This window comes from Rana temporaria, chromosome 3, assembly GCF_905171775.1.
Source record: "Rana temporaria chromosome 3, aRanTem1.1, whole genome shotgun sequence".
In the NCBI taxonomy this organism is placed as follows: Eukaryota; Metazoa; Chordata; class Amphibia; order Anura; family Ranidae; genus Rana; species Rana temporaria.
Window position 1 is genome coordinate 493,275,380 of NC_053491.1, and position 11,994 is coordinate 493,287,373.

The 11,994-nt window shown below is 45.1% G+C and overlaps 1 protein-coding gene across 1 annotated transcript; it reads left to right on the forward strand.

Moving 5' to 3' along the window:
- The first annotated feature begins 5,650 nt into the window (after window positions 1–5,650).
- Window positions 5,651–7,677, forward strand: LOC120930824 (tripartite motif-containing protein 14-like). Its single transcript, XM_040342003.1, has 2 exons — window positions 5,651–5,892; window positions 6,337–7,677. Exons 1-2 carry the CDS (start codon window positions 5,651–5,653, stop codon window positions 7,073–7,075), a joined length of 981 nt encoding a protein of 326 aa, XP_040197937.1. The 3' UTR covers window positions 7,076–7,677.
- The last annotated feature ends 4,317 nt before the right edge of the window (window positions 7,678–11,994 follow it).

The window sequence follows — 11,994 nt, forward strand, 5'->3', positions numbered from 1 at the left end:
ATACACCGGGAAATGACTCAGTGTCTGTTATTGGAGACAGCTTCCCAATGGGCTTTGGAACATGCCCCAGCAAAATGCCCAGCTTATCAGTGAGAGGCGCTCAGGGATTAGAGAATATATATATATATATATTTTTTTTTTTTAAACCAAGCTCATCCTTACTCTGTGCGGTGCTTGGGGGGCCACAAAAGTGATAAAAGCAAATTGCAAGTAGGGGCCGTATAAAACCGGGACGCAGGCCGCAATTGGCCCGCGGGCCGGACTTTGGCCATGCCTGCCCTAGGCCATCCCAAATCTTAAAAGTATTTCTAGTTAGTGCATTTGCGCTAATAGCTAAATCCCGGTGCTGTCGTGGTATGCAGACCATCTTTCCAAAATCTACCTTACTTCTCCATATTTACTCAGCTTCTCCCCTCTTTATTATGAATCCATTCTACCATCCGGGAAACAGAGATCGCCTGATAGTATTTCTCAAAATACGGAGCTGCTAGACCTCCTGACCTTTTGGCTTTCGCCAATATTTCGGAAAGACAGGGTAAAAAGGAAAGGTGGAGGGGTCTGTCTCTATGTGAGAAGTGACCTCAAAGCAAGCGTGAAAGAGAACCTGGTTGATGGAGAGTGTGATGAGGCTGAAGCATTATGGGTGGAACTGCATACAGATGTGCGTAGTTCAAAATTAATCATTGGAGTTTGTTATAAACCACCCAATGTTAATGAGGAGGTGGAGACTCAGCTCCTTGCACAGATGGAAAGGGCTGCAAGGTCTGGGACGGTGATAATAATGGGGGATTTTAACTACCCAGAAATTGACTGGATTAATGGCACTTCTGGGACAGTTAAAGGACAAAAATTTAAAAACCTATTGCAGGACAATTTTATGGTGCAGTTTATTGAGGCCCCAACTAGGAATGATGCTCTGTTGGACCTGATAATCTCAAACCATGCAGAGCTTATTACTAATGTTCAGATAAAGGAACACCTGGGTAGCAGTGATCATAACATGATTTCATTTAATGTTAACTATAAGAAAGAAATACATACAGGAAAAATAAAAACACTCAATTTTAAGAGAGCAAATTTTCCAAGGATGAGGGCTGCTCTCCAGGACTTGGACTGGGAGGGACTATTGGCACCGATGAACACAGAACAGAAATGGGAATTCTTCAATAAGACTGTTTATGAACTCACTACAAAGTATGTTCCCATGGGCAATAAGTTTAAAAGCTAAAAATAAAACCTATGTGGCTCACGGTCAAAGTTAAAAAAGCTATAAACAATAAGAAAGTAGCTTTTAAAAAATATAAAAATGAAGGAACACTAGTGTTGTTTAAATGTTACAAAGAATATAACAGGATATGTAAAAAGGAAATCAAGGATGCAAAAATTCAAAACGAACGAGAGATTGCAAAAGATAGGACAAACCCCAAAAAATTATTTAAATATATTAATAGTAAAAAGGTGAAGTCTGAGCATGTAGGCCCCTTACAAAATAATCTAGAGTGGGTGACTGGGGACAAAGAGAAGGCAAATGTATTAAATGCTTTCTTCAGCTCTGTGTTTACAATGGAGCATGGGGGAGCTCATGTCCAAAATGGGGGTGGGAGTGACACAGCCCCAAATCCACAATGGCTCAAAAGTGATATGGTCCAGAAATATTTAGACAGAATAAAGGTGGATAAAGCACCTGGACCTGATGGCATCCACCCACGGATCCTAGGTGAGTTGAGCTCTGTCATTTCAAAGCCACTGTATCTAATATTTAGGGACTCATTAAAGACAGGAATAGTACCACTGGATTGGCGCAGGGCCAATGTGGTGCCCATATTTAAAAAGGGAACAAAGTCTTTACCAAGTAACTATAGACCTGTTAGTCTAACTTCTATAGTTGGGAAGATACTGGAACGTTTAATAAAAGACCCCATGGATGAGTTCTTGCAGGAAAAAAACTATTTAAGCAGCAGACAGCATTGAGTCATGAAAGACAGAAGTTGTCAGACAAACCTGATTTCCTTTTATGAAGAGGTAAGTAAAACCCTGGACAGAGGCGTGGCTGTGGACGTGATATATTTGGATTTTGCAAAAGTGTTGGATACAGTTCCGCACACACGGCTCATGTGTAAGGTAAGGTCTACTGGATTGGATATATCAGTTTGTAAATGGATAGAAAATTGTCTGAAAGACAGAATTCAGAGAGTCGTGGTTAATGATTCTTACTCTGAATGGTCCAAGGTTATCAGTGGTGTACCCCAAGGTTCAGTGCTGGGACCCTTACTTTTCAATATATTTATAAATGATATTGGGTCTGAGATCAAAAGTAACATTTCTGTCTTTGCAGATGACACCAAGCTATGCAGTGGAATAACGTCCTTACAGGATGTCTCCAATTTACAAGCCGACCTCAATGCTCTGTCTAATTGGGCGACTGAGTGGCAGATGAGGTTTAATGTAGATAAATGTAAAGTTATGCACTTGGGGGCTAAGAATATGCATCATACATACTAGGGGGAGTACAACTGGGGGGATCTGTAGTGGAGAAGGATCTGGGGGTTTTAGTTGATCATAAGCTCAATAATGGCATGCAATGCCAAGCTGCGGTTTCCAAAGCGAGCAAAGTCCTTTCTTGTATTAAGAGAGGTATGGACTCCAGAGACAGAGATATCATTTTGCCCCCCTGTACAAATCATTAGTAAGACCTCATCTGGAATATGCAGTTCAGTTTTGGGCACCAGTTCTCAGAAAGGATATCGGGGAACTGGAGAAAGTGCAGAGAAGGGCAACCAAACTGATAAGAGGCATGGAGGAGCTCAGCTATGAGGAAAGATTAGAAGAACTAAATCTATTCACTCTTGAGAAGAGAAGAATAAGGGGGGATATGATCAACATGTACAAATATATAAGAGGTCCATATAGTGGACTTGGTGTTGAGTTATTCACTTTACGGTCAACACAGAAGACAAGGGGGCACTCTTTACGTCTAGAGGAAAAGAGATTTCACCTCCAAATACGGAAAGGTTTCTTCACAGTAAGAGCTGTGAAAATGTGGAACAGACTCCCTCCAGAGGTGGTTCTGGCCAGCTCAGTAGATTGCTTTAAGAAAGGCCTGGATACTTTCCTAAATGTACAGAATATAACTGAGTACTAAGATTTATAGGTAAAGTTGATCCAGGGTAAATCCGATTGCCTCTCGGGGGATCAGGAAGGAATTTTTTCCCCTGCTGTAGCAAATTGGATCATGCTCTGCTGGGGTTTTTTGCCTTCCTCTGGATCAACTGTGGGTATGGAGTTGGGTGTATAGGATTTTACTGTGTTTTTTATTTTGTTTTTTTATTTTTTGTGGTTGAACTGGATGGACTTGTGTCTTTTTTCAACCTGACTAACTATGTAACCTTCCACTATACCACCATATACTACCCAACCCTTCCACTCTACCACCCTATACTACCCACACCTGCTTCTATACCATCCTATACTACCCACACCTGATACTATACCACCCTATACTACCCAAACCTTCCACTATATCACACTATACTACCCAAACCTTTTACTATACCACCCTATACTACCCAACCCTTCCACTCTACCACCCTATATTACCCAAACCTTTTACTATACCACCCTATACTACCCAAACCTTCCACTCTACCACCCTATACTACCCAACCCTTCCAGTCTACCACCCTATACTACCCAACCCTTCCACTCTACCACCCTATACTACCCAAACCTTTTACTATACCGCCCTATATTACCCGAACCTGCCACTCTACCACCCTATACTACCCAAACCTTCCACTATACCACCCTATACTACCCAACCCTTCCACTATACCACCCTATACTACCCAAACCTTTTACTATACCGCCCTATACTACCCAAACCTTCCACTATACCATCATATACTACCCAACCCTTCCACTATACCACCCTATATTACCCAAACCTTCCACTCTACCACCCTATACTACCCAAACCTTCCACTATACCACCCTATACTACCCAAACCTTTTACTATACCGCCCTATACTACCCAAACCTTCCACTATACCATCATATACTACCCAAACCTTCCACTATACCACCCTATACTACCCAACCCTTCCACTCTACCACCTTATACTACCCAAACCTTCCACTATACCACCCTATACTACCCAAACCTTTTACTATACCGCCCTATACTACCCAAACCTTCCACTATACCATCATATACTACCCAACCCTTCCACTATACCACCCTATATTACCCAAACCTTCCACTCTACCCCCCTATACTACCCAAACCTTCCACTATACCACCCTATATTACCCAAACCTTCCACTATACCACCCATACTACCCAACCCTTCCACTCTACCACCCTATACTACACAACCCTTCCACTATACCGCCCTATATTACCCAAACCTTCCACTATACCACCCTATACTACCCAAACCTTCCACTATACCACCCTATACTACCCAAACCTTACACTCTACCACCCTATACTACCCAAACCTTACACTCTACCACCCTATACTACCCAAACCTGCCACTCTACCACCCTATACTACCCAACCCTTCCATTATACCACCCATACTACCCAAACCTTCCACTATACCACCCATACTACCCAAACCTGACACTATACCACCCATACTACCCAAACCTGCCACTATACCACCCTATACTACCCAAACCTGCCACTATACCACCCTATACTACCCAAACCTGACACTATACATTACTACACCCTATACTGTATCAGCCTGACCTCGCCTTTACTGTGTCCCCCAACCCCTCTGTACTGTGCCTTCCTTCCCCCCCTATACCGTGTAACGTCATACATAAATACAAGCCACTGATAGGCTGGGACAGGCATTTATGACAGGCGGGCAGTATGTACAGGGAGGGGATAGTTTCAAAAAGGAGTGGGAGCAGTGTGTACAAGGAAAAAGAGTCAGTGTATACAGAGAGTCAGTGTATATGGGGTGGGAGGACAATGTGTATAGGGGGTGAATTTAATTTGAGATAATTCACTGTGTGTATTTTTTGTTTCTAATCACACTCAAAAGCCACACCCAATATGTAGCATTATTTATCCACACTCTCTCCTTGCCACCACGCACATAGTGTTCCGCGGGTCACCATCTCCCTGGTAGGGGCCCTAGTGGATTACTTTGCCCAGGGGCCCATGATGTTATTAAGGTGGCCCTGGTAGTCATCTCCACTTTTCATCTCAATGCTTCTCCACATCCGTCTTTCCCTCTTTCTCTCTTCTAATGTTGGGAGGTAGAATTATCATTACTACTGCAAAACGAATCTTCTCCCTTCTGTACTCTGATCTGCGTGTTCTATAATATTCATCCAGCCTCACCCTGTGTAGGAGGATGTCACCCCTCCCCCATCCACATTCCTCTCCGGTGTCAGAGACTTTGAGTTTCGTTTCTCTTCTGCTGTGAGCGATGGCGTCTGCTGATCTGAGAGCTGAGCTGGAATGTTCCGTCTGTCTGAACATTTATACCAATCCTGTAACCCTGAGATGTGGTCACAACTTCTGCCGGGTCTGTATTGATCGTGTGCTGGATACACAGAAGGGGTCTGGAGGATATTCCTGTCCTGAATGCAGAGAGAAGTTTCCGGATCGTCCTGCACTGCACAGGAACATGAAACTACGTAACATAGCAGAGACTTTCCTGTCTCCTCAGCCAGATCAAGAGGAGTCCGGGGTCCTCTGTACTTACTGTGTGGACTCTCCTGTACCTGCTGTTAGATCCTGTCTACACTGTGAGGTTTCTCTGTGTGATAAACACCTGAGAGTCCACAAAAAGTCCCCAGAACACATCTTATGTGACCCCACCTTGTCCATGGAGAGCAGGAAATGCTCCATCCATAAGGAAGTTTTGAAGTATTTCTGCACCAAAGATGACATCTGTGTCTGTATGTCTTGTTATGTGATTGGAGAACACACAGGACATAAGATGAAGTCACTGGATGAGGCTTCTGAGAAGAAGAAGACGACACTGAGGAATGTTCTGCAGAAACATCTGACAAAGAGAGAGGAGACGGAGGAAAGAGTCCAGAGTCTGCAGGAACACAGGAGGAAAGTAGAAGAAGAAGCAGCTGGTGACACCGAGAGAGTCACTGTCCTGTTTATAGAGCTCAGGAGACGTCTGGAAGATCTGGAGAAGAGAGCCCTGAGGGAAATCTCCGGGAGGGCAGAGCGGATCTCCATCTTCATCCGGGATCTGGAAATAAAGAAGGAGGAGCTGTCCAGGAAGATGCGTCACATTGAGGAGCTGTGTAACATGACGGATCCACTGACTGTCTTACAGGAATCAGACACAGGTGACTTGTGTGATACTGAGGATGGAGATAATGAGGACAGAGAGAGACATGAGGAGCTCCTCCATGATGGAGGGGGTCTGGGTGTGGCGGGGGTCTTACACACAGGTTTATCTGATATAATAACAGAGGTAAATATATACTTCTATATACAGGGAGCTGCAGACATATTACTGGATGGAAACACAGCTTATTATTATCTACAGATATCAGATGACAGGAAAACTGTATCCAAGTCACATAGAAAGCAGAATCACCCAGAAACACCAGAGAGATTTCAGGGTTATTATCAGGTGATGAGCAGTCAGAGTTTCTCCTCAGGGAGACATTACTGGGAAGTGGATGTCGGGGGATCAGAGAGCTGGACAGTCGGGATGTGTTACCCCAGTATAGAGAGGAGAGGATGGGAGTCATTGATTGGAGATAATAAGAAGTCCTGGGGATTGTACAGGAATGTTAATGATGATGATTATGATGGAGGGAATGATGATAATGATGATGATGATGATGATGATCAGTATTATGTGATACATGACGGTAATAAGATCCCCTTATCCACCAATCCCTCCAGTAACAGAGTCAGGATAGATCTGGATTATGAGGCCGGGCGGATCTCCTTTTATGATCTGTGTGACCCGATCCGACACCTCCACACCTTCACCACCACCTTCACTGAGCCCCTCCATGCTGGGATAGGTGTATGGGATGGTTGTATAAAGATATGTGGGGGGAGGGGGGAGATGTGAGAACTCCGCCCACAGTCTGGTGATGTCAGATGAAAGGGTGGAATAAATGTAATATTCATCCAATAGTATATAGCAGTGGGCGTGGCTTCCTTTCAAGTTTTTCTACTATAAATAAATGTGCGATTTCTTACTGATCGCTGTGATTGGGTAGAATATCTGTCCAATTACTGGAGTAACAGTAATCCTCGGGTCACACCTATGCAATTTTTTTGTGATTTTTTTTACAGAATCGCACTACAGTCCATGTAATATGGTTTCCTATGGGACGCGGTCACATCGAGGCTTTTCTCAGCCGCTGCGTTTTTTTGGAAAGGGTCAGGGAATTTTTATAATGCGTTTTTTGGTTTAATAGACTTCAATGGAGGAGCTGCAGAAAAGCGTGCGATGCGTTTTTGCCACGATTTTACGGCTTTTTTTAATCTGCCCGACAACAAATTCTCTAAAAGAAAGAAGAAGCATAAAAACGCATCAAAGATGAATGTGGAAAAACAGAAAACGCACCGCAAAAAACCCTGCAGGGATGATTAAAAAGCAAACTGCATAGGTGGGAACCGGATCTACCGTATTTATCTGCGTATAACGCGCACTTTTTTCCTCTGAAAACAGAGGGTAAACCGTGCCTGCGCGTTATACGCCGATATCATGTTCTACCAGCAGGGGGCGGGGATCGGGACCTGGCCCTGGAACAGCGCTCTCTGCATAGTCTAAAGTTGAAAAAAAAGAAGTCACTTGCCAGCCCCTTGTACACTGCTCTTCCTCTGTCAGCGTCATTGTAAAACAAAGCTTGTAAATGTCTATAGCTCCGTTTTTTCAGACTGCTCTCCTCCTCCTCTGAGTGTAGCTTTGATTGGAGGAGAGCAGTCACATGCCCATCAGAGGAGAGAAGTCATGTGACCAGATCAGTGTAAAAAAACGCAGCTATTGAGGTAAATGGAAGCTTCGTTTTTGCAATAGGAGACGAGACACAGGAGGAGGAGTGTGGAAGGGGCTGACAGTGATTTCTTTAGGGTGCATTCACACCTCGATTTTATCATCCTACTTCTTCTCACGATTTTAGGTTTTAAATCGTACAAATCTGTATGGCAAAACGTATCCATTCACTTCCATTCATTAATTTAGGTCCCCAAGTGCATCCGTTTTGATCCGCATCAGATTTGATACGATTTAAAATCGCATCAAAAATCGTGTTTGACCGCGTTTTTTGGTCCGGATTTGAAATTGTATTAAAATCATGTCCGATTTTTTTATGTTGTGGTCAATGTAAATCGTACTAAATCGGATGACTGTGCGATTTTCATACGATTTTGACAGATACGATTCCATCCGATTTAACGGTCCGTTTTTCGGATGGAAAAATCGTGATGTGAACCTAGCCCTAACTGTAGAGAATGCTGGCAGCACTGTCCCAGGAGACTGGGGGTCTCCTGGGAGTGCAGGGGGGGGGGCTGTGTACTGGATGGGGGATTGTATAATGGATGGGGGCTGTATACTGGGGAGGGGGGGAATGTATAATGTATGGGGGGGGGCTGTATACTGGGGAGGGGGGAATGTATAATGTATGGGGGGGGCTGTGTACTGGGGAGGGGGGGAATGTATAATGTATGGGGGGGGGCTGTGTACTGGGGAGGGGGGAATGTATAATGTATGGGGGGGGGGCTGTATACTGGGGAGGGGGGAATGTATAATGTATGGGGGGGGGGCTGTGTACTGGGGAGGGGGGGAATGTATAGGGGGGCTGTGTACTGGGGAGGGGGGGAATGTATAATGTATGGTGGGGGCTGTATACCGGGGAGGGGGGAATGTATAATGTATGGGGGGGGGCTGTATACTGGGGAGGGGGGAATGTATAATGTATGGGGGGGCTGTATACTGGGGAGGGGGAATGTATAATGTATGGGGGGGGCTGTATACTGGGGAGGGGGGAATGTATAATGTATGGGGGGGCTGTATACTGGGGAGGGGGGAATGTATAATGTATGGGGGGCTGTATACTGGGGAGGGGGGAATGTATAATGTATGGGGGGCTGTGTACTGGGGAGGGGGGAATGTATAATGTATGGGGGGGGCTGTATACTGGGGAGAGGGGAATGTATAATGTATGGGGGGGGCTGTGTACTGGGGAGGGGGGGAATGTATAATGTATGGGGGGGCTGTGTACGGAATGGGGGGATTGTATAATGGAGGAGGGCTGTATACTGGGGAGGGGGGCTGTATAATGGATGGGGGGTGTATAATGTATGTGGGGGATGTTTCCTGGATTGGGGGGGATGTATAATGTATGGGGGGGATGTATAATGTATGGGGGGCTGTATAATGTATGGGGGGTGTATAATGTATGGGGGGATGTATAATGGAGGGGGGATGTGTACTGAATGGGGGGATGTATAATGGAGGGGGCTGTATACTGGATGGGGGGATGTATAATGGAGGGGGGCTGTATACTGGATAGGGGATGTATAATGTATGGGGGGCTGTGTACTGGATGGGGGGATGTATAATGGAGGGGGGCTGTGTACTGGATGGGGGATGTATAATGGAGGGGGGCTGTATACTGGATGGGGGGATGTATAATGTATGGGGGGATGTATAATGTATGGGGGGCTGTGTACTGGATGGGGGATGTATAATGGAGGGGGGCTGTATAATGGAGGGGGGCTGTGTACTGGATGGGGGGGTGTATAATGGAGGGGGGCTGTATACTGGATGGGGGGATGTATAATGTATGGGGGGGATGTATAATGGAGGGGGGCTGTGTACTGGATGGGGGATGTATAATGGAGGGGGGCTGTATACTGGATGGGGGGATGTATAATGGAGGGGGGCTGTGTACTGGATGGGGGGTGTATAATGGAGGGGGGCTGTATACTGGATGGGGGGCTGTGTACTGGATGGGGGCTGTATACTGGATAGGGGGTGTATAATGTATGAGGGGGGGGCTGTGTACTGGATGGGGGGGTGTATAATGTATGGGGGGGCTGTATACTGGATAGGGGGCTGTGTACTGGATGGGGGGGGTGTATAATGGAGGGGGGCTGTGTACTGGATGGGGGGATGTATAATGGAGGGGGGCTGTATAATGGAGGGGGGCTGTGTACTGGATGGGGGGGTGTATAATGGAGGGGGGCTGTATAATGGAGGGGGGCTGTGTACTGGATGGGGGGGTGTATAATGGAGGGGGGCTGTGTACTGGATGGGGGATGTATAATGTATGGGGGGGCTGTGTACTGGATGGGGGGATGTATAATGGAGGGGGGCTGTATAATGGAGGGGGGCTGTGTACTGGATGGGGGGATGTGTACTGGATGGGGGGTGTATAATGGAGGGGGGCTGTGTACTGGATGGGGGATGTATAATGTATGGGGGGGCTGTGTACTGGATGGGGGGATGTATAATGGAGGGGGGCTGTATAATGGAGGGGGGCTGTGTACTGGATGGGGGGATGTGTACTGGATGGGTGAGGCTTGTACTGTAAAGGGTGCTGAGAAAACATTTTTTCCTTAAACTCCCCTCTTAAATTTGGGGTGCGTGTTATACGGCGATAAATACAGTAACTATCCAATCAGACAGTGAGGGTGGGTGTGGCCTATCTATCTATCTATAGACCCAACATCTCTCCATAAAGAGGACCTGTCATGTCTTATTTCTGTCACAAGGGATTTCTTGTGATAGCAATAAAAGTGATAAAATAAATAAATACATAAATAAAAGGAGAATTAAAAAAAAGAAAAAAATAATAATACATTTTTCATAAAAGGGGTGTCCCCCCCCCCCGTGTCACACGCTTATGTAAGTCACGCACGCATATGTAAATGGTGTTTGCCCCACACATGTGAGATATCGCCACAAACGTTAGAGTGAGAGCGATAATTCTATCACCAGATCTCCTCTGTAACTAGAAACTGGTAACTCGTTAACATATTTAAAGTGTATGGAGATTAAGTACCGAAGTTTGGCGCCATTTTACAAGCGTGCGCAATTTGAAAGCGTAACATGTTTGGTATCTATTTACTCAGCATAACATTATCTTTTATCTCATAGCAAAAAAAAATGGGTTATTCTTTGCGTTTTTTTGCATTAAAATTGATTAAAATGTATTTTTCCCAAACGATTTGCATTTCAAAAATCGCAGTATAAATACCGTGTGACATTAAAAAATTGTAACAACCGCCATTTTATTCTGTAGGGCCTCTGCACTTTATAGTACTTGGCAGTGTTACAGAGCGCAATGGAAGGGGATTCCTTATCTCAGTGGTTCTCAACCTCAGTCCTAACTACCCCCAACAGGTCATGTTTGCAGGTTTTCCTTGATCTTGCACAGGTGCTTTTAAAGTGAATGTAAACCCGATTCATGAAATCTGAGCTGGGCACATATATCTGCAGTGTTTTCTTATCTCTCTTCAAAGCACTGAGTCCCGTGGCTTTCTCCTGCTGCGTTCTTCTGTTATCAGCCTGACAAGTTCTCAGAGACGGGAGACAAAACAGCCTGAAGTTTGTGTCATGAGAGGTTGCTATAAATAGATTAGCAGAGAGCTTGCCTTCTCACAGCACAGCTCTGCACATTATTTCCTTCATTTGCCAATGTGGATTGGGGGGTGTGTGTCTTTCCTCCAATCAGCTGTCTTGGCTGTGTGCCCAGACTTCACTCCCAGTGCTGAACAGGAAGAGAAAATCTGTAACAAGATGTGAACTTTCTAAAGAATATATAAAGCTGGAGACAGCAGATATACATGCAATACTTATATAGGGAGATTTGTTTCATCTCTGTGTATCATCTGAGGCTGTTCACATCACTGGGTATATGGAAGGTTTACATCCACTATAAATCAGAGTCAATGGCTTGGTATATTGGACAGCTATTCCCAAAACATGGTCTGTTGGGGGTACTTGAGGGCCGGGATGAGAACCACTGCCTTATAGAA

Excerpts from the sequence above, each read along its gene's own strand:
- LOC120930824 (XM_040342003.1), top strand. The coding sequence starts at position 5,651 with ATGAAACTACGTAACATAGCAGAGACTTTCCTGTCTCCTCAGCCAGAT. Across the intron at positions 5,893-6,336 it reads ATCCATAAGGAAGTTTTGAA|CTTGTGTGATACTGAGGATG; the intron begins GTATTTCTGCAC and ends AGACACAGGTGA.